Source organism: Diabrotica virgifera, chromosome 3 (assembly GCF_917563875.1).
Source record: "Diabrotica virgifera virgifera chromosome 3, PGI_DIABVI_V3a".
Taxonomy (NCBI): Eukaryota; Metazoa; Arthropoda; class Insecta; order Coleoptera; family Chrysomelidae; genus Diabrotica; species Diabrotica virgifera.
The window spans coordinates 134338249-134365649 of record NC_065445.1 but is presented as its reverse complement, the minus strand read 5'-3'; the positions used below and the strand labels follow the sequence as shown (position 1 = coordinate 134365649).

The 27401-nt window shown below is 33.1% G+C and overlaps 1 protein-coding gene and 1 long non-coding RNA gene across 4 annotated transcripts in view; one reads left to right on the top strand and one right to left on the bottom strand.

Annotated features, from left to right (window-relative positions):
* Positions 1-8020: 8020 nt before the first annotated feature.
* LOC114327482 (integrin alpha-PS2) overlaps positions 8021-27401 on the bottom strand; it is a 673912-nt gene continuing 654531 nt past the window's right edge. For all 3 annotated transcript variants that reach the window (XM_050646911.1, XM_050646912.1, XM_050646913.1), the window contains 3 exons: positions 24491-25173; positions 21502-21741; positions 8021-9237 (listed from right to left, as the gene is read on the bottom strand). In XM_050646911.1, the coding sequence (XP_050502868.1) occupies positions 9145-9237; positions 21502-21741; positions 24491-25173 (1016 nt within the window). In that variant the 3' untranslated portion in view covers positions 8021-9144. The remainder of the gene's footprint in view (positions 9238-21501; positions 21742-24490; positions 25174-27401) is intronic.
* LOC126882079 (uncharacterized) lies at positions 10319-12367 on the top strand. Its single transcript, XR_007697117.1, has 2 exons — positions 10319-10651; positions 12203-12367. It is a non-coding gene; the product is annotated as an uncharacterized LOC126882079 (long non-coding RNA).

Here is a 27401-nt window from a genome sequence, read left to right as displayed (position 1 = left end):
TCTATATGATGATTTTCGGTGACTTCTTTTAAGCTATGGCAGTTCTGTTGAGTATACTTTTTGAATAAATACCAATCGGCATTCTTTAGATTCCATTTTGGAATTGGGGTTGTATTAGTATCTTCATAATTACTGTTAAAAGAGACTTTAATAGGATAATGATCACTTCCAAATAAAAACGGAATTACATCCCATGAAAATTTTGCTGACAGTACAGGATCACATAATGACAGGTCGATAGCTGATGAAGTACCTGTATGAATATTATATCTTGTTGATTGTCCATCATTCAGTACGTTTAGGTTTTTTGAGGTAATTATGTTTTCTAACATTTTGCCCTTGGAATTTATTCCAAGAGATCCCCATATTGGATTATGGCTGTTAAAATCACCAACGATTATTCTGGGAGTGGTAATCTGATCTAATACATCTGAAATATCTGCTTCTGTAATAGGTAAGTCAGGTGGAATATAAATATTACAGATATTCATTTTTTGTGGAAAGGACACTGATACTCCTACTACTTCCAAATTACTATTGATTACTAATGCTTCTGATTCATATTTTTTGTTAACATACGTAACAACTCCTCCACTAGCGATATTTGCGTTGTCTCGGTTTTTATGGAAACAAGAATAATTTTTCATGTCATAACTATGATATCCTTTAAAGTTTGTTTCTTGTAAACATATTATTGATGGTGAGATTATTGAACATAAATGTTTAAGCATTTCTAAACGGGGATAAAACCCGTTAACATTCCATTGTAGTATCTGTTCGAAGATTTTAGTTTATTTCTGGAGCTGAATTTGTCGAACAATCACTATCTTGATAAGCGGGATCGTCTAGCATTTTTTCGATTTTGTTTATTAATTTAGTGCATTTGGTTTTCATGCTTTTTTCTGTAAAATATGGCTTAATTGTTGTTAACATGTAAATAAAGTTGGGTATATCCGTTGTGTATGTTTGTAATAAACTAATGGGATCAGTCGAGCTAGTATAATTTTCAAAAAAGTCAAGTGTTTGTTCATATGTTAAGTTAAAATTATTTGACGTATCGTGAAATACTGTTTTTGTTGGCATCATTATTTCCTGAATTGATCTGGTAGATTCAGTTTGCTTTTTTTGTTTCTTTTTGGTTTGTGTTGGTACTTTAAATTCTTTATTTAATTCTTCAGTGGGAGATGGAGTAGTATTAATTTCCGAAATAGTTCTCTTATTGGTCGTTGACTGATCCTTAGATATACAATTAGTTTCCATAATTAATACGGGGGGCGTTAAATTAGTATCTGTTTGTTGGTTAAGTGAAGGTTCGGCATTAGAATTACTGACTGGATGATTTGGTTCCATTTCTAGGGGTGATGGAATAGACTTGGGGGATTCTTGTGGTTGTTGTTGTATTGGTTATTGTTGTTGTATTGGTTGTTGTTGTTGTATTGGTTGTTGTTGTATTGGTTGTTGTTGCATTGGTTGTTGTTGTATTGGTTGTTGTTGTATTGGTTGTTGCGGTTGGTGTTGGATATGAGAGGAATCGTTTTGTTGATTATGATTTGAACAATTTGCTGCAATGTGACCTGTGTTCTTACATATAAAGCATGAAGGTTTATCTAAACTTAAATATATGCGATACGAAGGTATACTCATTAGTAATTATGAACCAGTTTCAGAACCAGAACTAGTTCCGAGAACTGGCCTTTCGGCCGTCACTTAACCTTACAAACGGTATGCTTTGTAATGTTTTGAATAAATAAATAATAAAAACTCACTGGTTTATTCCGTAAGGTAACTGCACTATATACTATTACTTTTTGCTTATTTTCAAGTTTATTTGGATATAAACTACTTGAAAAAAGATGATTTTTTGGGACTGAAATGTAAACACAGTTTGTGTTACCATGTTCAGGACCGGACCTCTCCCATTCTTTAAATTGGTATTATTGAGATTCCTTAATAATTTAAACAAATTAGCTGTGAATTAAAAAAACACATGGCTAACTTAGCCCCAAATGAACCCAGGCTAATTTTTTTATTTGAAAATTCGTGTTAAACTACTAGCTTTTCGAATATATACAAATATTGTTTCTACGGATAACATTTTTAAAGTTATTCTAAATGTTTATAAACTACAAAATTTCAAAAATTTGGCATTAGGATTTTTGACTATATTAATTAATTTTTTTATCTTTTTTTGATACATTTTGATACTATCACTCTTCTACTTTCATTTGGCATACTCAGAATTGCCCTATTTGCATTATTTCCTGTCTTATGTTATTGCAAAATAAAGGTCTCTGGGATAAACAAATAGAATAGCTCTTAAACTAATTAATGAACCGGTCTCAAATTTTGAGGGTTTGTTAAGTACCCCAATACCCAACTTTGTGTGAAACACTAAAGTTCTAAGGTAGTTTTAGTAAAAGTTATTAACAAATAACGATTTTCACTTATTTTGCAGTTTGCGTAGCATCAAATTGACTTTTTAACTTTCAAAAATAGGCATTTTGAAGGTTTTTCTAATGTTCTAAAAAGTTAAATTATGTAATTTTATGTCAACTATTTAGCTGTTGAATGGGGTGCAAAAAATCGAAAAAATTGCGATTTTTGCACTAAATTGTTAATAATTAATAAACGGACGCGAACTCTAGGGAGGAAACAGGTAGGTTTTCTTCCTATAGGTCTACAATAACTAAAAAAGTACCCAGCTACCTGGATCCTTGAGTGTCCAGAGAAAATCTTTATTTCTCTGGACTACTTATACTAGCCACGAATGAAGTGGAATTGACTACCATCACCGAACAGCTAAGCCGGATAAGCAAAGAATTTGGACTTCAGATCAACACCGGAAAAACAAAAATAATGATTGTAGACCGTAGGCAATAAAAAAGTAAACCAAGCATACCTAAATTATTTCGGGCATATAGCCAGAAGAACGGGGACTACTGACTAGAAAGAAAGGTAGAAAGTCGAAGCTGAGAGGAAGAACTCCAATACGAAGGGCAGGCCAAATTAAGACTCCGATAGGAAAATTCTTCCACATGAAGCCGTCCAGCTGGCACAAGATTGCAGCCAATAGATGTTCGTAAATTGTAGAGTTGAGGAACAAAAATGGGAGATTTAAGGAACAAATAAAACGTTGTTTACCCAATGGCTGTATTTTAAGGACTACTTGTTAAACAAACGTTGAAAGCAACACACTATACAGTAAATAGTAAAGCGGCCAGTAGATGGCACTGCTATAAAAATATTTAATTTATTTATCTATATCCAACACTCCCACTAGATAAACAAATTAAGAAAATAACATTTATCAAATGTTTATTACACTATCTTAACTAAACCAATCTCTTTCAAAAACTTATTATGTTTCACAGAACTCAAGCTTTTTGTCAAGAGATCAGCTGGCATGTTAGCTGTGTCCAAATATTCCAGCTTTATCAAACCTTTGTTTACAGCTTCTTTGACAAAATGATATCGGATATCAATGTGTTTCGTCCTTCTATTCAATACAGGATTTATTGCTAATTTATGAGCTCCCATATTATCATTATATAGTATAACGATTTCATCAATACCCAACATCTCATACAACAAATTTTTTAAAAAAATAGCCTCTTTAGCAGCTTCTGATACTGCTATGTATTCCGCTTCTGTGCTTGACAGAGAAACACTATTCTGTTTTCTGCTTTCCCAGACAATAGGTCCACCAGAAAACTGAAAATAGAAGCCCGTATAAGATTTTCTGTCATGAGAATTACTCCCCCAACTGGCATCTACATAGCCTTTCAAATAATTATCATTTTTTGAAAAAGTTAAACCATAGTCTTTTGTAGCCTTTAAATATTTTAATATTCGTTTTACATGCTTCCAATGCGTTTCTGAATGATAATTATTAAATTGACTGAGATAACTTACAGGATATGAAATGTCTGGTCTTGTCAAAACTGACAAATACATAAGACCACCTATTAAATTCTGATAAGGCACTTGAGCAGATGCATTATCGTCTCTATTCAAATTTAAACTAATTTCCATTGGGGTAGAAACCTCTTTCGAATCCTCCATATTGAACCTTTTTAACAACTGTTCAATATAGGATTTTTGATCTAAAGTTATAACACCATTCTCTTTATTATGAGTTACTCTCATACCTAAACAATTCTTAATTTCTCCCAAATCTTTAATTCTGAAACATTCATTTAATTTCAACTTTAAATTATCTGATTCATCTGAATCATTAGAAAAAATAAAAAAATCATCAACATAAACAGAGATAATGGTTTTTAGATTATTTTTCATCTTTGTGTATAGACATGGCTCATAATCAGATTTCTTATAACCTAGATTAATTAAGAAATTATCAACTTTTTCATACCAAGACCGAGCTGACTGTTTTAAACCATATATGGCTTTCTTTAGCCTTAATACTTTATTATTTTCAATTTCTAAACCTTCAGGTACTGTCATAAAAACTTTTTCTTTTAAATCACCATTTAAAAAAGCCGTCGCAACATCAAGATGAAAAATATCCAAATTCAAATTTGCTGACAAAGCAAATAAAAGTCTTAATGTAGAATGCCTTATGACTGGAGAAAAGGTTTCATTATAATCAACACCAAATTTTTGAGTGTAACCTTTTGCTACCAGTCTTGCACGATATTTCACTTTACCTGAGTTATCAACCTTTTTCTTGTATACCCACTTACACTTCACTACACAACCATCTTCAGGAACATCAACCACTTCCCATGCTGAGTTATCCTCGAAAGACTGCAGTTCTTCTGTCATAGCCCCTAACCATAAGTTACTATCTGGTCTAGACATGGCATCCTCGACACTAACCGGATCAGAGTCACTATCCGAGCACAAATAAGTCACAAACTCATCAAACCTTTTTGGCTTAGGTATTCTTGTTGATCTCCTGATTTCATCCACTGGCAAATTCGGCAAGTCACATACATAATCGGGATCATTGTTCTCAACAATTTCATCAGTCGATGTGTTCTCTTCAACCTGATGATTCTGATCCTGACATGATGTATTATTATCTCCCACTGAATCTAACATTTCTTTTGCCCCATGTTCACCTTCTAAATCAACATGAATCACTTCACACCTTTTTGTGTCTTCCATAATTTGTACGTCTCTACTTACTATTATTTCTTTAGTGGTCGGATTATACACCCTGTATCCTTTCGTAGTCTCAGAGTATCCTACTAAAATGTGCAGAATAGCCTTTTTCTCCCATTTTGATCTTTTTTCTTTTGGAACATGTACCATCACCTTGCTGCCAAATATTCTAAGATCACTAACGTCAGGTTTGCTATCTGTCCACATTTCAAATGGTGTTTTCTTTAAGCCGGAAGCCAGCGATCTATTTTTTAGATAAACAGCTGTGTTTACAGCTTCAGCCCAAAACATTTTTTCAAGATTAGCATCAAACAACAGACATTTTGCCTTTTCTATGATTGTCCGATTTAAACGTTCGGCTACACCATTTTGTTCAGGAGTGTAGGGATTCGTTTTTTGATGTATAATACCATTTACAGTTAAATAATCTTCAAATTCTTTTGAACAAAACTCTCCACCATTGTCACTTCGCAAAGTTTTTATATGGACACCCTTCTGGTTTTCTGCCATACTTTTAAAATTTTTAAAACAATTAAAAACTTCACTTTTTGTTTTAATAAAATAAATGAATACCATTTTACTAAAATCATCTTGGAAAGTAACAAAATATTTAGAGCCACCTAATGATTTGTTTTCCATGGGCCCGCATACATCGCTGTGAATAAGCTGTAATAAACTACTGGCCCTGTGACCTTTTTCTGGAAACGGTAATCTCGTTTGTTTCCCCTCACAACAAACTATACAGTTTTGCTTGTTAATATCAATTTTCCCAGTCACATTCAGTCCATCTACTATTCCATCTTTCATTTTATTTAGATATAGGCTATTTAGATGACCGAAACGTCTGTGCCAGGTATCCCCAGTTACAAATAAACAATTTTTACGATCTGAAATACATTCAGTATTCAATTTATAAACACCATCTATCAATTCAGCTGTTGCAATAATTCCATTTTTATTGTATATTTTGCAACCTGCATTTTCAAATATAACTTCATTTCCATTTTTAATCAATTGAGAAACAGATAAAAGATTTGTCCTCAGATCAGGAACATATAATATATTATTGATGCTTACCTCTAATCTCTTTTTATCGACAATTGTGGTTACCATCATATCACCAGCACATTTCACTTCCAAACTTTCACTGTTAGCCACAGTTATATTGGACGAACTTGCATCTCGGATATTTGTCAACCAATCTTTTCTCGCTGTAAGATGCGTGCTGCATCCAGAATCGACATAAAAATCTGTAGATTTAAAGTTTCCACTTAAGAATGTTGCACTAAACGCATTATTATTAGCACTAGGGCACTTATTCATATAATGACCTTTTTGTTTACACCGGAAGCAGGTTATGTTTTTCTTGTTAACTTTTTTGACATGCTTAGTGCTAACTTCACTTGACTTTGACATAAAAGCTGTCTGCTTTTCACTGTTAGTGCTGTCTATCTGCATATCTAGCAATTTAGATTTGATTACATCAGTGGTAATAGATATCCCCGAATGTTCAATTGCCAGTAACATTGGAGTATACTGTTCCGGAAGTCCCGCTAGGAGAAGCGATCCCAACCACATGTCATCAATTTGGAAACCAGTCCTATTCAACTTCTGTGCAGTTTCGATCACCTGATTCACATAGGATTCCATGGAACTGCAATTTTCCAACCTTAGTGATATGAGTGTTCGAAGCAATCCTATTTTCCTCGAAAAACCTGAGTCTTCGAATAACTTTTTCAGCTTATCCCATACATCTTTCGCCGTTTCAGCTTCTTTCACATGCAAATATATGGATGGATCCAAAGTCAATATTAACTTAGCTTTGGCTTTGGCAACAAGCGTTGTGTCTTGTTCAGTTCCCTGAATACACTTTGATAGTCCTTCTAGAACAAAGACATTCTCAACCGCGAACGACCAGTCCTGGTAGTTATCTCTACCGGTTAAACGCGGCACACTTGTAAGATAATTCACCGCCATTTTCGATACTGTTAATAACCACGTTGTTAACCAACAAACCGACTAACTAACTTTTTATCGAATGAACACACACTGTTTTGATTTGAACGACCAGAAAATCTTCCACTTAATCGTTTGAGCCCATAACCTGTTCGTAAATTGTAGAGTTGAGGAACAAAAATGGGAGATTTAAGGAACAAATAAAACGTTGTTTACCCAATGGCTGTATTTTAAGGACTACTTGTTAAACAAACGTTGAAAGCAACACACTATACAGTAAATAGTAAAGCGGCCAGTAGATGGCACTGCTATAAAAATATTTAATTTATTTATCTATATCCAACAATAGACACATTAAGCTAATAATATTTAAAGTAAAAATACTAGATTTGTTGTAAAAGGTATATTTTAAAATACCCTAAATAAGGGTCACATTAAGACAAAACGTTTTCGGATTAAGATATCCATCATCAGTGTTTTAAAAGCCAAAAAATAGCGTGCCTGAGCCACCAAAATGTGTTGGGTCTTAATGTGACCCTTATTTAGGGTATTTTAAAATATACTTTTTACAACAAATCTAGTATTTTTGTGATATATGGTATACAGTAAACTACAGGAAGTTTATTTTCCTCGTGGATTTTTATTATTTACAGTGTCTTCAGGGATGTGTCTTCAATGGCTTCAGGGATGAGGAGGAGGAGAAAAAGTATCGACCGATAGTGAGAAATTAAGTGAAAATCTTCCATAGAGCCATTATGTAATCCACAAGTGAATAAGCAGAATTGCTTATATTGCTTATAGCGAGAAATAAGAAGAAACAGGATTCTAAAATTGTATTCATTTTGGGGTGCATTTCAGAGTGTTTTGTTTATTAGGTACATTCTTGGGTAGTTATGTATTTGGATGATCTCTAGTTAAAGACATAAATAAATAACAATTTTCATTAAGAATTAATAGTTTATTCACAATTTGTTATATTTTAATATAGTTACAAAAAATAAACGAACCTATTTAACAAGAAATATTACATAAAACTTTATACAAATTTATAAGTACAGACTTTATCTTTACCACATAGGAGATTGAATGTGATATTTTCGACAACAAAAATAACAACAAAAAATATACTGGGACCGAAACGAAAGCAATCTACAACGATATTTTGACTAAAATAAAAATGTTGCAGATTTGTCCATTTATAATTAAAATTCAAAAGGCACCCTTAGTTAGACGGCATTAACTGAGCATGGTATACCTACATGACTTGAACCTAAAACAAGCGCCATCTTCTTGACAAAATATCAATAGGTATGTGTAGTAATTTCGTGCTCAATGGAATAAAATATTGAATATTCAAATAAATGACGTGTTTTAGTAGATAAATAAATCACGTTTTTTGTGATTTATGATATTTATTTATTTACCTCACAACGAAGACAAAACAAAAGGTCAATGAACTGTCCCAACAACTATTCATTTTTTGTCTCATTGATGCGTTATTTCTTCTATTTTTCATACAAACTCTTTGGTACCCTACATGACAATGTCTTCTTAAAGGTTACCTATGCTTGCCAATGCATATTTTCGTCTCATTACACATGACTTCACCATATACGCCAGTTTGAATATAAAAACTATATCATTAGTTAACCATACACAGTAAGTTATATACAGATCATATGACTATCATCGTATGACTGCTTTTACAATGTTGTCAAAGATTTTATTTAATAGCTGCTCCGTATTTATATTATTGTTTAATATATTATTTAATATGCATGTGTAAATATAAAAGCGATATTACCGTTTATTACTTTTAGGGATGCCTAATATACCGTCGATTAAAAATTAAATGGCACGAAGTTAAAAATAATTATCCAATCAATGTTAGACGCCGTATTCGAGTTAACAATTCGATTATACAAAAAAAAAATATAAAAAATATACATTCGACTAAACACATGTACACACACTCAATAAAAATAAATTAAAAAATCGAGTCTTTTGTTTGTTAGGGCAGTAAATTAGCTACCGAGTGTTTAAATTTGTTATTTGTTCTAATTACAGTGCTTCGTCACCGCTGTGGTAACCGTTCCTGTTGAGGGGTTGCCTTTCGGGAGCTGGAGATGGTCGATTTCTCTTGAAGAAACCACACTGAAGAAGAAAAAATAGGTGTTATTAATAGGTGTATATAATGTAGAAGAATAAATAGGTGTAACTTATAAATATAAAATGAATATATTAAACTAGGGCTTATTAAACTTCTTTCATTCACGACCCCCATTTATAATTGTGAGTCTCGCGACCCCAGAATTTTGCTACGCGACCTCATTTGGGGTCTTGGCCCATAGTTTAAGAAGGCCTGTATTAAACAAATTTTAAATAAATGATAATTATGATGGATTTGCTGCTGGAAAGTCAACTATACATCAAATTCAAGCATATAGGCAGATTCTAGAAAAGTCACTAGAACGTAACATAGATACGCACCATCTCTTCGTTGACTTCAAAGCAGCCTATGACACTGCTAAAAAAGTTTGCATTATATTTATAATGCAATTATAGACTTTGGGATTCCACCTAAGTTGGTTTGATCCAAGTAACAATGCAAAATATAAGCTCGTGCGTTAGAATTCAAGGAGAAAACTCTACGTTTTTTAACATTAATAATGGTCTAAGACAGGGGGACGCGCTGGCGTGTCTCCTCTTTAATATTGCTTTGGAAAAGGTAGTCAGAAAATTAAATATTAGAATGAATGGAACCATTTTTAATAGATCGACGCAAATTCTCGCATTCGCTGACGATATAATTTTAGTGGGCGTATGAGATAGGTTAGGTTACTTCACTAAAAGATGAATACTCTAAATAAGATATTTAATTATAGGTCTGGATCCCGCGTATGAAAAAAAAAGTTGATTAATAGCAAGATGAAAATTTGTTAATAGCTTAAGGGTGTCTAGTAGGCGCTGTTATATGGAGAAAAATGAAATAATAATTTTTACAAACGCGGGGTGCGGAATCGACGCTACTGTGGGAAGGGATTGGAAAAGTTAATTGTCATTTTTTGATATTATGACTTTAACATCTGCTCCAACGTGATTCAAATTTTGAAATTTGAAAAAAAAAATTTTTTTTGCATTTTTACCTACGAGGGGAGCGTTATCAATTCGCTTCTAGGATATGAATCGAAAACTTCAATAACACTTATTTCTTTCTATTTTTATCAGAATAGCCCAAACAGCACAGTACGTTTTGAGTACGTACAATTTTGGTACTGTACGTACATGATGTAAAATGTACGTTTTAAGTACGTACACTGGGGTACATACCAGTACGTACTATTACGTCCAAGTATGTACCATGAGAAAGAAGAGCTAAGGCATATTTATTATGTCAGGTTATGTTAACCTAACCTAATTTATTTGGTTAGGAACAGGAACTTTCCTTCCACCTCGAGTACAGTTTTGATGTGATAATTCATTGCAAGACAGTTTCATTTAGATTTTTTTTTACTTATTTTTGGTGTTGGAGCTTAGTGTGGTTTCCTGTTATCTTAAGATTATTGAGGTGAGTGTTTTTTAACTTATTATAGTAATACTGAAAAATGTATTTTGTGGGCGAGGAACTTAGATAAATAAAATTAAATAAAAAATAAGTATATTTAAAACAAAACCATTTGACAAACTTTAAGAGTCATAAGTTTTGCTTGTTTTTGTACTTCAAATATGAATTTTTTTTTCATATTGGTGAATAAAAAGGTAATTTTAACAATTAATTCATCATTTAGGTATCTATTTTAAATTTTAGACATGTCATCAAATAGTAAACTTACAAAAATGCTACAAAGCAATTGAAACGATTTAAGCAAATGAATGTGCAAAAAATATCTAGTTTTAATATTTCAGTGAAAAGTGAAATACTAGTTTAGATAATAAAACTATGGATATGACAGACACTAATGATAATTCAATGGATGTTTTTGAAAATTTAGAACATCATCCATTACCACACTCTCTTTCAGACACACTCTGTTTTGAATATGAGAATATATTATTAGAAGATGAAAAATGTATTAGTGATACTACGGAGGATACTACATAAAAGTCTTACCAGTAGCTTATAAGAATGGTGCTGTAAACATAATATTACACATGTGGCTATTAATGACCTGTTAAATATTTTAAAACCATATCATCCTGAATTACCCCGAGATGCTAGAACTCGTGTTACACACTCCAAGGAAAACTATTCTACAACCAATAAACTCAGGTCACTATATTCATTTTGGATTGAGAAATTGTTTGCAAAAACTACTGTCTCAGTATTCTGGAGAAGAGTGTCTTGATACTGTAGAAATTTTAATTAATATAGATGGTCTTCCACTTTCAAAAAGTTCATCCAGTCAAGTGTATCCAATTTTATGCAGTTTATATCCGAAACAGGGGCCAGTTGATATAGTTGGTATATATCACGGTTATGAGAAACCCAAAGATTCTAATTTATTTTTAGAAAAATTTGTAGAAGATGCCATATAAATAATAATTAATAATGGTATGAAATATGAAAGTAGAACTTATTTTATTAAAATTAAAGGTTTTATTTGTGATGCTCCTGCTAAAGCATACATTACATGTACTAAAAGTCATTCTGGTTACATGTCTTGCAGTAAATGTGACATTGAAGGGGTTTACACTAATAGGATTTGTTTTCCTGACACGAAGAATTTTCATTTGCACACTGCATAAATTTGACTGTATTTAAACTACATTTGACTGTAATTAAATGCATTATGTAACAAAGATATTTACTATACAGTTAACTATAATTTATTGGGCTTAAAATAAAGCATTTAATCGTACTAGAGGGACATCAGTCTTAAAACAGATTTTTTAAATTATTGTAAAAAACAACCCACTTCTAAATTTCTAAATATTTAGAGCAGTTGCAAAAATGAATTGATTTTCGGAGACACACAAGGCAGACATACATTTAGCAGTATTATTTATTTATATGGGTGTATTTCCATGGGTTAATTAATGCTTCAGTTGATGATGGTTGTGATAAAATATTCTTTATCAAAAGTATCCAGTTTTATAATTTGATATTCTTTCTTTATAGAAGCTGCAATAAAAAGTCAAAAATGTAGTGATAAGAAGGTGGCGGAGCAAGAAATTGGACGATGGTTGAGGAGAGCCGGGGATCGCTTAAAAACTTTCAAGGAAAAGGAATCAGAATAAAAATTGAATTTATTTATTTTTTAAATAATAAAGATATATTCACCTATATTTACTTTTATTTACATAAATCATCATAAGTGTGTATAGTATGTACATAATATTATGTATATACAGTGATGAGCGCGCTAATAACTGGCAACATAGCACAACAGATGGAAAACATATTAAATTGTGAGATATGTTAAAATTAGCGATAGTAACATATAAATTGATATTATATTGATTGTTTCCCACCTTTAGACGTATCAGAGGAGTATGTCAACTAAAACTGTCACTGTGACAGTGGCATTTCTCAAAATCGTCTGATACGTCTAAAGGTGGGAAACAATCAATATAATGTCAATCTACAAGTTACTACCGCTAAATTTAACACCTTCACTAGGTTAATCTCTTTTTATCTCACAACTTAATATGTTTTCCATCTTTTGCGTTATTTTGTCGATTAGTGCGCTCATCACTGTATAGTATGTACTACGTACATACCTTCAATATGTATCTACTAGGTACGTACCTTCAGTACGTACTAGGTACGTACCGTCAGTACGTACTAGGTACGTACCGTCAGTACGTACTAGGTACGTACCGTCAGTATGTATTAGGTACGTACCTTCAGTACGTACTAGGTACGTACCATAATTTGGAAAATGTACGTCTTATGTACGTATTAAGTACGTACTTCGTACAGCAAAGTACGTACATTGTACGTACTTTATGTCCCATCAGTACGTACTTAGTATGTCTTATGTACGTACTTGTGCTTACTGGGAGCTGCCCCAGCGCTACTTATATTATTCTATTTTTGAATTTCGCGCCAACCCCCGACCTAACGCTGCAACAAAAGAGTTATAACCTGTCACAGGAGTCGACCTTCACTCTCCCACTCTCCCACTCAATTTCAATTATAAGTAAGTAGAACACAAAACAATATTGGCTAGAATTATTATAGTTTTACGCGATAAGTATATAACATTATTGAAACCTTATGAAGGACGAAGACGGTTACAAAGAAAAGCTATTAAAGTCTGGTGAGGATAGCAGAAATTGTTTGATATTGCAACTTGCAAATTGAGGACTTCCAATCGCAATCGATTATTTCCACTTCTTCACTCACAATGACTGATGTCACATTTCCGGTTGTTGCCAGAACATTAGATCGTTATAGGGTTTCAGATCGTGCTGGAGTAGCAATCATTTCTGCAGCTTTTCAGGACGTTAGTCTCATTACTGAAAACGATTCATCAAGGGTTATAGACAGAAATAGAGTTCAAAAAGCTCGTTCTTAAGCTAGGACAACTTTATAACTCTATTCTGACATTTCTTTCCTCAAACTCTATAAATGTAAATCAAATAATGGCTGTTGGTTGTGATGGGACTGTCGTTAACCAAGGAAACAAAGGTGGCGTTATTCGTTTATTGGAAATCAAGTTTCCACCTCCACTCCAATGGTTCATATGCCAACTACACGCCAATGAACTGACATTGCGTCATCTTTTTCAACATCTAGATGGCACTAGAAGTGGACCAAAAGGTTTCACAGGTCCCATTGGCAAGGCAGTTACTAATTGTGAAGTATTACCCATTGTTCCGTTTCATGCAATTAAATATACGTTGCTCGATTACCAAATCGACACAGGAATTAAGCACCGATTAACTATATCTACTACAAATATGTCAGTATATCAATAGAGGACATTGTGATGAAAATTTTATGAAAAAATCCTGGTAAACTAGTTCACCCTAGATGGTTGACAATGGTTAATCGGATATTGAGATTATATGTCTCAAGCCAAACTCCGTCAGAAAACCTAATTATATTAAGCACATTTATTTTAATCGTCTATGCTCCTATGTGGTTCAGGATCAAGACTAGGCCAATTTGTATTTTTGGTGCCAAACATTTATATGATACGATAAAACTGTCGCGCTATTTGCCAAACTACTTGAAGAATGTTATTGTCCCAGTCATACAGAGAAATGCATTCTTTGGACATTCAGAGAATCTACTAATAGGAATGTTAGCCGACAACAGACAATACGTCAGAGAAGTTGCACTCCGCAGAACACTGAAGATCAGAGAGACATCATACATAGGAGCCTTATATATTTTCCAAGTACCTACTTTAAATATGGATGCTGATGATTACATCGATATGATAGATTGGAAAACCAAGACAGAACCTCCACTTACGAAGAATTTAAGTACCGAAAGGATATCTCAGGCCATCATAGGCCATCACGGAAAAATTCCGTGTCACACACAATCCTCTGAAAGGTGCGTCAAATTAGTTACAGAAGCAAGTGCTGCGCTCTGAGGGTCACGGAGGAGAGGCGGATTCATTAAGAATAAGCTCAAATCATGCCTTTTGATGCCTAAATTTGATACTAAGAAAGACTAGCGTTCACAATGAGTTTTTATATTATTCTTCAATTTGTAAGCATATTTTTTTTTACTTTATATTGACTATTTTTCTTTTTTTTTCTTCATATTATAGTCCTAACAGCTTAAATAAATGAATAAAACATTATCGTTGACTCTAGTTGAGCCTATCGAAATTTTTTTAGAAAAATTTTTTTTTACAAAATTCCAAAATTTTAGTCGCCGTGTGGCACTTTTCAGACTGAAAATTCGAAAAAATGTCTTCTAAGTTTTTCATTCGAAAATGAAAGACGCATCAATTCCGCACCCCGCGAAAATGAAATTCGAAAAAATAAATTTGCGCTCCACCCTAGTGTCTAGTGGGACAAACTTTGATATATGGGAACACTGAAACAGGGGAAGTTTTAATTGTGGAACAGGTTAAAAATTTGGAAGGGTCAGACCACGAAAACGGCACATGTATTTTGTCCGACAGAACTTCCAATTTATTTGTTACCCTTTCATTAAACTCTAATGCAAAAATTAGACTCATTAAATTAGAGTCATTAAACTCTCATGCAAAAATCAGACTGCTATTTATCACCTGTCATAATTCCTGTCATTTGACATGTTCTACGTGTTCCACTCATTAAAATGCCCATTTGATGATAAATAGCAGTCTAATTTTTGCATTAGAGTTTAATGAAAGGGTAACAAATCAATTGGAAGTTCTGTCGGACAAAATACATGTGACGTTTTCGTGGTATGACCGTTCCAAATTTTTAACCTGTTCCACAAATAAAACTTTCCCTGTTCCAGTGTTCCCATATATCAAGGTTTGTCCGACTAGACACCCTTAAGCTATTAACAAATTTTCAGCTTGCTATTAATCAACTTTTTTTATACGCGGGATTCAGACCTAAGAGACATGGTGCAGTGTTTTACAAGGCTTGCGGGCACGGCAAGTGAATTAGGACTTGTGGTAAACGAGGAAAAAACCAAATATATGTTGGTTTCTAAAAACTCCCGAAATTCACATACCTTGGATCGCTAGTAACCTCAATAAACACGACAAGCGACGAAATAAAAAGACGCATAGCAATAGCAAACAGAACTGTTCACGGTCTCCAGAAACATTTAAAAAATAAAAATATAAAACGTGCAGTAAAGCTCAATATACAGTGAGCACGTAAAGGTTGGAATAAATTAATTTTTTCGAAAATGGACAATTTTGGAAAAAAAAATCCCGAGATAGCTCGATTTTTATTTTTAAATTACTACTTTTTGGCATATATATCATACTAGGACGTCACCCATATCTAGGTGTGATGACTTCATCGATGATTTTTTTAAATGATAATAGGGGTCGTGTGATAGCTCATTTGAAAGGTAATTCAATTCTCTATTCAGTAATATAAACATTAACATAATTATCTATACAGGGTGTCCAAAAAAATTTTTTTGAATTAAATTTATTGACATAAAAAGAAGAATCTGTGTAATTTATTTAATTCAAAATACATTTTATTGCTATCAGAAAACAGGAAAAAATGTTTTTTTTTGACAAATAAAAAATATCGTTTTTTGCAAATTCAATATTAAAGCAGCCACGCACCTGCCTCTTGACAATTTGAGCATTTAATTTAAGCGAAAAGCAATAATTTTTTTTCAAATAAACATTTTTTCTGTTTTCTGAGAGCAGTAGAATGTATTTTGAATTAAATAAATTACACATATTCTTCTTTTTATGTCAACAAATTTAATTCAAAAAAAAATTTTTTTCGACACCTTGTATAAATAATTATGTTAATGTTTATACTACTGAATAAAGAATTGAATTACCTTGCAAATAAGCTATCACACGACTCCTATTCTTATTTAAAAAAATCATCAATGACGTCATCACGCCCAAATGGGTGACGTCACTAGTATGATATATATGCCAAAAAGTCGTAGTTTAAAAATAAAAATTGACCTGTTTCGGGATTTTTCTGTAAAGTCGGCCATTCTCGAGAAAATGAATTTATCCAACCTTTACGTGCTCACTGTATACATGACTTAAATAAGACCGGTTTTGATATATGGAGCTGAAACGTGGACCTTCTCTCAAAATTATGAAAGACTTCTTGGTATTTTTGAGAGAAAAATTCTTAGAAAGATTTTTGGGACCCTAAATGAAAATGGGCTACAGCGTCGAAGATACAACTTTAAACTGTATCAGATATACACCGATCCAGATATTGTGAAATTCGTTAAAGTCCAGACACTTAGATGGGCTGGACACATTGCTAGAATGCCAGATCGCGAATACACTAAGAAATTAACTTTTTTAAAACCAGAGGACACAAGAAGTAGAGGACGACCACGAAGAAGATGGATTCATGATGTGGAAGATGACCTAAATATTCTAGGGGTCAGAAGATGGAGGGAAGTTGCCAGGAATCGACAGGAGTGGCGACTTCTTTGCGAGCAGGCCAAGATCCACAACGGATTGTCGAGCCACTTATGATGATGATGATAATTATGATGAGTGTTCATTTATACAGGGCATTTCAAAAAAAAGTTACACCGTCTCTAGGATAGCTGAAAAACTAAATAATAATTGGGGTTTGCTTAGTAAAAACATTTTGTAATGCCATTCATTTTCAAGATGAAGGGCGTTAAAGAAAAAAATACATATTTTTTCGGATTTTGCCCAACCTACTTGCAAAATTCTAATGAAATTTTATGCGAATATGTTTTGGAAGCTGATTCATCCCATGAATTTGTTTTTATATCTGATTCTCATAAATGACGCTAGTTACAAGGTTCGTGCCAAGATTGATACAAAATAACTTTTTTAATGGTAGGATTATTAATCAAAATTCCAAATAAACTTAATAGTACGTTATTTAACGGTAAAATATTGCGAAACCTCTAAATTTTAAAGAACTGCTTAGATTGACATGAAATTTGGCACACACATAGCATGGCACAAGTCACAAAAAAAAGTGATATCGTGCCGATGTTTGCTTTTGCCCTGGGGGTGAGTTTCACCCCTTCTCGGGGGTGAAAAATATACGTCCAAAATAAGTCTGGAAATATATAAACTGACTAATTTTAAGCAACTTTTGTTCCATAGAGATTTTTCACTGCGAGCGAATATGTTCATTTTTCAACAAAATAACCACGTTTTTAGAGGGTTTTTCGCAAATAACTCAAAAAGTAATTATTTTGTCGAAAAAATGTTCATAACAAAATTATAGCCTGTAAAAAGTGAAAAAATTGGTGTACGGGTTAGATCTCTAGACCTAGTATAAACAGAGTTATAGCAAATGAAAAATACGTTTATATTCGTCAAATTCCAAGTCGAATATGTTAACATGAAATGACCAAAAAATTAAGCACTTTTTGGGGAAAACTCATTACAACTTTTTTAAAGTGTTTAAAATAAGCTTTATTTTTGTTATATAAAAAATATTCTAGCATCAAAAGTAAACGAGTTACGCTCAAAATAAAGTTGGTCCCTTTTTTTGGTAAAAAAAAATCGGGAAAATCACCCCCTATTAGCATCTTTAATGAACTTGAAGTGTTATCAGTTCACAAATTGCTTTACTGGTGTATGTATTTTTTATATGATCTGTAAGTTTCATCGCTTCAAAGTCCTTATTTTTGAAAGGGCTGTAGTTGAAATGGCTTGAAGGAGTCACCAATCACGAGCGTATGCAAATTTAGAAACACCAAATCTTAACCAATCTTTGTCTTACAGAAAAACAAGAAAATACAAGATATTCAGAAAAGCAAAGCTAATCTTTTTTACTGTTTGAGATTTTTGGTACCTCTAATAATTTTTAAGTTATTTTGAAAAAATATTTTTTCAAAATTAAAAATTTTAAAAATTTTATTTTAAAATCAATTTTTGTCAAAAATAAGCACGTTGAACAGATGAAACTTACAGATCATATAAACACAACATAAGTAAAGCAACTTGTGAACGGTAACGATTAATTTTATTTAAGTTGCTAATTGGGGGGTGATTTTCCCGATTTTTTTGCCAAAACAAAAGGGACCAATTGTATTTTAAGCGTAACTTGCTTAATTTTGATGCTAGAATTTTTTTTATAAAAACAGAAATAAAGCTTTTTTTAAACACTTTAAAAAAACTGTACCTAATGAGTTTTCTCCAAAAAGTGCTTCATTTGCTGGAAATTTCACGTTGAAATATCTTATTTGGAATTTGGCGAATATGAACCTATTTTTCGTTAGATATAACTCTTCTTCTATTAGGTCTAGAGACTTCATGCATACACCATTTTTTTCACTTTTTTACAGGCTATAGTTTTTCTAAGAGTATTTTTTCAATAAAATACTTACTTTTTGAGTTATTTGCGAAAAATGTCTAAAAATATGATTATTTTGTTTGAAAAATGAACAAATTCACTCGGAAATAACTCGAAAAGTATTAACTTGGTGAAAAAACTTAATAGAAAAAAAAGTTGATTAAAATTAGTCAGTTTATCCATTTCCGGACTTATTTTGGACGTATATTTTTTAACCCCCGAGAAGGGGTGAAATTCACCCCCAAGACAAAAGCACACATCGGCACAATATTTCTTTGACATGTTAGCTCTTCGTGTGCCAAATTTCATGTCAATCCAAACGGCTCTTTAAAATTTATAGCAAAAACCGTCAATGAATGTACTATAAAAATCATACAATTTTACACCAAAAAGGTACTCTAGGTAAAACTCAATACTGTGCACCGTCTTCGAAATATTTTGATTTGAAAATCATGAAGTAATAACTGATAAAGTAATCCACAAGGAGAACAAAAAAATTTCCCGTAGTTGACTGTGTACCATCAATCACAAAAATTTTATTGGAAAAAATCCTTTGTAAAAGGTAAAAAATGTTACTAAAATCCCTTTAAGGGCAACATTACAGAACGTTTTTGATTTTATTAAAAAATCATCATCAGTGTTTTATTAGCAGTCTGATTTTTTCATAAGAGTTTAATGAATAAAGGTAACAAATCAATTGGAAGTTCGTCTGACGTCCCAAATTTTTAACCTGTTCCACAATTAAAACTTCCCGTATTCCAGTGTTCCCGAACATCAAAGTTTGTCCGACTAGACACCATTAAGCTATTAACAAATTTTCAGCTTGCTATTACTCAACTTTTTTTTGGTACGCGGGATCTAGGCCTATAATTTTTGTTTTCTTCAACGCCCTTCATTTTGACAACGGATGACGTTACAATTTTTTACTAAGCATACCCCAATTTTTCAGTTTTTTACCTAGACTAGAGACTACTTACTTTTTTTTTACTAGTGTTACCTTTTTTGATAACCCTGTAGATACTTTGAGAGGACAAAAGAAGCAAATATAGCATTAAATAGCTCTTAATTTTTGTTTTTAGAGCGTATTAAGAAATTTTTAATTTACTGCTATAATAATTTTTGTAATAAACTTACGTGCATAGAAATCGGCCCACTTAAAAATTTGGTCATTTTTGATGTCTCATATTTCCTAAACCTGTTGGCCGATTTAAGTAATTTTTTAAACATGTTAGGGCCTGATTCTTTAACCATACCACTGTAAGAATATTGTTGCTAAACATGTTAAATTTTATTGTATACCGGATGTATCAATCAAACTGTGTTTTTCTCTCAAAGTTCGCATCACCCTGTGGAATATTCTAGCATTTATAAAATACTGAAATTAAAACCCAACTATAGCCACAGGTTTTCTTAACATTCCGTTTTTTGATTCATTCCTTTATGTTGGATAAAAAAAGTTAGGTACTTTAACAACTAGACATGTTCTTCATCAACACACGGTGTTTCTAAATAAGTGCGACAAACTTTAAGGGGTAATTCTGCATGAAAAATAATGACAGTTGGCTTTATAAACGTATGTCAGCGAATATCTCGTTTCCGAGATATGGGATGATGACTTTTTTCTTACAAACTAACGATTTATTTTATTGCTTTAAAACCGGTTGAGATATGCCAATGAAATTTGGTGGGTTTTAAGACGTACTTATTGCACATTTTTTGACATACAATTAACAATTTAATATTCACCATTAGCGCGCATACGTGTAATATGACCGATCATATTACCTGTATGCACGCTAATGGTGATTATAAAAATCTTAATTTTATGTCAAAAAATCCCCAATAACTACGTCTTAAAACCCACCAAATTTCATTGGCATAACTCAACTGATTTTAAAGCAATAAAATAAATCGTCAGTTTGTAAGACAAGATTCAACACCCCGTATCTCGGAAACGAAACATTTGAGGACATACGTTTATAAAGCGAACTGTCATTATTTTTCATGCAGAATTACCCCTTAAAGTTTGTCGCACTTTTTAGAAACACCGTGTATTGATGAAGAACATGTCTAGTTGTTAAAGTACCTAACGTTTTTATTATCCAACATAAACGAATGAATCAAAAAAGAGAATGTTAAGGAAACCTGAGGCTATAGTTGGGTTTTAATTTCAGTATTTTATAAATGCTAGAATATTCCACAAGGTGATGCGAACTTTGAGAAAAAAACACAGTTTGATTGGTACACCCGGTATACAATGAAAATTTACCTGTTTAGCAACAATATTACAGTGGTATTGATAAAGAATCAGGCTATAACACGTTCAAAAAATAACTTAAATCGGCATATAGGTTTAGGAAATATAAGACATCAAAAATGACAAAATTTTTAAGTGGGCCGATTTCTATGCTCGTAAATTTATATCTATATTTGACTTCCATACAATTTACCATTTAAGATCAATAAAATAACTTTATAAAGACCTCTTTCTCATTCAACACTTACCTTGCTTAACAACCATATAAGCAGTAATAACATCACAATTCCAGCCACCGCTGATACAATATAAATCCATAATGGGGCTACTTCCGGAACAATCTCCGTTTCTTTGGCAGGTATTTCAGTAAATATTTCGTATTGCTTTAGTACTTGTTCCTGTTTTTCTATTCGTCCTACGTATGGTAAGTTTGTGATCGACCCTACCATCATGGATGATAGTTTTATGGCTTGGTCACCACCAGATAGCTAAAAATATATAATATATTTAAGCACGTGCATATTATATTACGGTGTTGAATCTTGGACAGAAGCGATGGAGAAAAAACTTAAAGCCTTCGAGATGTGGCTATACAGGCGAATCCTAAGGATATCATGGACGGACAAGATAACCAACGAGACTGTACTACGAATAGAAAGGACAAGAAGTGATGTATAGGTACGATTAAGAGGAAAAAGTTAGAATATCTCGAACACATGAGAAACAGCATTAAATACAGATTATTAAACATTATCCTTCAAGGCAACGTATTCGGAAAGCGATGGATTGGGAGAAGAAGAATATCGTGGTTAAAAAACCTGAGGAACTGGTCCTCCATAACAACTAATCTGCTTTAAAGCATCAGTTAATAAAATAAATATACCCAGTTTGATCGCCAATTTTCGAAACGAATAGGCACCAAAAGAAGAAGGAACATGCGCAATATTTTGGTATTGTAGTATTTTGAAATATGATAAAATATGTCACTTATGGCCGGTTTCACCAACGACAAATAGTAGTTTATTCTATGAATAAAGTTATTCGACCAATAAACTGACATTTCTCCATTTTACTAACGTCAAATAAGACTTATTTTATTAATTTATCAAATAAATACTTACTCTTCGAATAAATTGGCAAGTTAAAACCCATTTAGCGCCAACACGGTGCGAAAACGCACCATTTTTTTGGAGAATTTTTTTTTGACAATTCGTTAATTTTTTTTAAGTCTTTGTATTTTTGGGCAACCAGAAGATGTAAGTGTAACTAAATTTAATTTTGTTTAATTTCCAAACTCATGTTTTCATCACAAAAATATTTTCTAAATGTCCGTCATTTTCAAACCTTCGACACAACTTTATTTTTACTGTAGTAATTTTATTGGCATAACACTTTTGTGGTCAAATAAATTAAAACATTACCTGTTTTAATCTGTTTTTTAACCTGTTTGTACATCAATTGTTATAAAAATAAAAAATAAAAATTCTGAGTTATCAAATCTTGTGTTTGAAAATAATGATTCGATAACGAACCATTGGCGAAAGTCGACTTATAATCCTGTCTGATCAGGAATTTCAAGGTGACGCACAGGCAGTAATTTGTTGGGATATTTTTATGTGTAAAATGTGTAAAAGCACGTATCTACAATGCTTCCGCTCTGAGCTCCTGCAACTGCTCCACATAGTGGATACGTTGCCGCTCCCGGACTGTGCAATTGTGTGCACTCTGCCCTATCGATTGCAGCAGTTGCAGGGAGCGCGGAGCGCAAGAGGTTCGTGAACATAGTGGATGGTTGGCGCTCTCGGACCGTGCAACAGTGTGCGCTCCGCCTCAACGGTCGAATAGGTGGCGGTTTATATGTAGAGGAGCGGATGCCGTCTCGATGGGAGCAGTTGCAGGGAGCGCGGAGCGCAAGAGGTTTGTGAACATAGTGGATGGTTGGCGCTCCCGGACCGTGCAGCAGTGCCCGCTCCGCCCCGGCGGTCCAATAGGTGGCGGTTTATATGTAGAGGAGCGCATGCCGTATCGATGGGACCAGTTGCAGGGAGCGCGAAGCGCAAGAGGTTTGTAAACATAGTGAATGATTGGCGCTCCCGGACCGTGCAACAGTGCGCGCTCTGCCTCGGCGTTCCAATTGGTGTTGGTTTATATGTAGAGGAGCGCATATCGTATCGATTGGAGCAGTTGCAGGGAACGCGGAGCGCAAGAGGTTCGTGAACATAGTGGCGCTCCCGAATCGTGCAACAGTGCGCGCTCCGCCTTGGTGGTCCAATATTACGAACATAGTGGGTACGTACCTTTAGAAAGACGGGTATTCTGGTATTCAGTTTTGTTATATAATCTAGAGCTGAAGGGGGGTGCTACATAAGGTAGGTTGTGTAGTGTTGTAGACAATATGTCGATTTGTCGAATTTATGCAACTGGCATAGTGAGAGATACAGGATTGAAAAGTGTAAACTGGAAACATCTAAAATAATTTCTAAAAAAGATAGAGGGCCGTTCGACTTCGTTTTAGACAAAGAAGCTGAAGAAGGTGTAGGCAATCTTCTAACCATACTATTTTTGTTTATAAAAAATGCCAGGTCCATTTACACTCTAAATGTTTTGAGACTTTTCACAAAAAATAAAATTGTATATTTCAATTTTTATAGCTCAGTCCCGCCTAAGGTTCGAAAACGAACCATTTTGTTGTTGTGACACCTGCCATTATCAAAGTGTAAAACAATTTTTTTACGATTGTTTAAATTTATTTTACTCTAGTTAATCAAATATATTACATATTATTGCAGTATTTCTTTGCTTGGCGGTTAATGGGTTAATCTCGCTGTAAATATTTATACGAAATTAAATTCGCTAGTTTAACATTAAATGATCAAAATTATATTGAAACATAATATAAATCAAAAAAAGCTCTAATAAATTTTATTTGACGAATAACTATTCATTGATTTATTTGTTGTTGGTGAAACCGGACCGAAGTTAATTATCATAGTTTTATAAAGTTTTAACATCCTGAAAGTAGCTCGTAAAGGTTAGAGTGCATTTGACCAAATCGGCTGGCAAAGTTATTAGACACGGAGTAAAACCCGGAAAACACACAGAAATCACGCGAAAAATAACGCTCCCGCGGAATAATAACGAATATATTTAGGGTTTTCGGACTAAACATAGTATGTCATATTTATTGTCATAATACTAAACATATATTATATGTCATATTTATGATTTAATACTTACTTCTCTAAGGGCTCTGACATTCAATCTCGACCTCAAAGCAATGTACACATCCTTGTCTCTATCCAAAGCTCCAACAACGCATCTAATGTATATACATTTGGTAGCATTACACTTAACTAGAGCTTGTATGTTAGCATAGGGATCAATATCAGTCAATATTTGCCTCTTAGATCTTGAATGCCTTCGTGGAGCATCGTTCTGAACGTCATCTTCAACTGAGTTGTGGAAGTAAGTCGTAGGAAGCTTACCACTGGTAAAAGAACCACCTTCCGCAGACCATTCTCTTCTATATCCTCCGGATCCTGAACCCTGACCACGAGTAGATGTGCTTTGTCCTGAACTCTGTCCATAAGTAGATGAGCCTTGTCCATAATTCGAGCCACTTGCACTTCCTCCATAGTTTGAACTGCTTCCATAGCTCGAACTTCCACCATAATTGGAGCTACCTCTATAATTGGAACTTCCTCCGTAGTTCGACGATTGGCTTCCGCTGCCTCTGTAGGATTCTTCACGTGTTCTTGAATTTAGATTTTGTCCTCCACCTAAGTCGATGGTTTGAACGGTAAATCCTGAGCCTAAATCGTTGATGTTACTGCTAAATGTGCGAGTTTCGCCAGAGGAGATGTCTATAGGGAAGGACGTGCTACTTTCGATCACGAAAGTTTTGTTATAGATGATTTCACCTGTAAAATAGTACAATCATTAATTAAGGTACTGTAGAATATGTATTTATTTTCATACAAAAAAGGTGTATTCATGGAGACACAGACTTTTTACTTTCATTTATGGTCAAATGTATTAAAATGAGTAAAACAGATCTGACGCTAAATAAATCTATGTGTATATCCCATATTTTATATTATTTTTTAAATTATAACAAATACAAGGTATCATAATAGTATGAAAAAACAAACGGCGATAAACACATCTAAATTAGATTATTAAGAGGCTACAGTAGCGATCAACAGGTAGCAACCAACGCGTTCCAAGATTGCGGCTCTAATTTTGAATATTTTGTCGAGATATTTGGCACACATATTAGTAATATAATAAATAATGGCGGTACAGAGACCAATTTCAGAAATCTGTTAGTACGTGGAAATTACTCTATAACTAAATAAAATATTGAAAAAAGGAGCCTGTACCGCCATTAAGAAGAAAAAAAATACACTTTCTTCAAATAAACTTTTTTATCCCATGCCTAGATTTTGTGTAATCTTAAAACTACTAAATTTTTTTATTTCTAACAAGAAATCGAACATATTATAACTATAATATAATTATAACTAATTAGGCAACATAGAGAAATTATCACTGTCATTTTGACAAACCTGCGTCAGATTTTCTCTAATCTGTTCTGTCATCTTTATCGATATCTGTTCAGTGCAGTAGTGTGTTAATTTAAGAATTCGTTTTTGTTGTTTGATAGGAAAGTAGTTTTTATTGATAGTTAATTTATTATACAGTGCTACTCAAAAGTCCGTACCCCCCCTCGTATCTTTTGAACGGTTATACCTATAATAGTGAAATTTGGAGATAGGAAATAAACGGACGTAAGCTTCTTAACTAGTCATGACAGGTGACGTAATAGTGACAGATGACTTTACAGCGCCACTGTGACAGATAATTTTAAATGGGACCTTATGGCAAGTGACACCTCGTTTGAAAGGTATTGAAAATACCTATTCAGTCATACTAATATTGTTTAAGTTTAAGCTAATTTTGACGAATTAATGAAATAAATATAAAATTGTAGTTTCATTTAATTAATTCAAAATTCAAAATTCCGCCTATGATTACTTGTCAAAAAGGTTGACGTTGACGTAAAAACTACTAGAGAATCGAAAAACGTCAACTTTTTTGACAAAAAAACCATAGGCGTACATTTGAATTTTTATTAATTAAATGCGAAGCTACAATATTATTTTTATTTAATTTATTCACCAAAATCAAAATCAACTAAAACACAAAAAAATTAGTATGGCTGAGTAGGTATTTTGAATACCTTTCAAACGAGGTATCACTTGCCATAAGGTCCCATTTAAAATTATCGGTCACAGTGGCTCTGTAACGTCATCTGTCACTATTACGTCACCTGTCATAACTAGTTAAGAAGCTTACGTCAGTTAATTTCCTCCATCCAAATTTCACTATTATAGGTAAAACCGTTCAAAAGATAAGAGGGGGGGTACGGACTTTTGACTAGCACTGTATATTTGTTGTTGTTGTATAAGTTGTGGCGTCTTTGAAAGAATATATTGTTGTTAATTGTGAGTTTTTGTTATATGTAGGTAGGTAAGTATATTTTACGTAAAAATATTTCGAATTCTAGTACGAGTAAATAAAGTTTTAGGAGGATTTTAAAACGTATAACGATTTAAACGAAAAATAAAGTGAAACCTTCCAAGAAAAAGTCCATTAAAAACCGTGCCAAAATTATGCGAAAATCGAAATTTGTTTCGCTTCACAATAAAAAATGATTATTTATTATTGTTTTATTATTAGATATTTCATGCAAATACTTTTCTAAATACCTATCTTAACATAAAATTTTCACCCATTTTGGTTTATTATTATAAATATCTATTTATTAACCCGGCACCTGCCACGTGGGGTGCTACTAGCACCCCATAACACATGTTTATCAAATATTTGGTATTTCAAGTTTGGTAACCGTGCTCCGCGTCATAGTAGCTTTCTATAATAATTTATACAGCATAGATCTGTTTGCGTTTCAAGTGGTTATTTAGTGTCATTCTGAACTTGTAGCTCTAAAGTCGAATTGGGGTGTCATCATCTGGCACTTTAAGTTTTATATTTTTTTGTATTTTTGATAAACAGGTCAAATTTACATTTTTATTGAAATAACTGATTTAAATTATTAACCTTTAACTACCCGCGCATCAAGTTA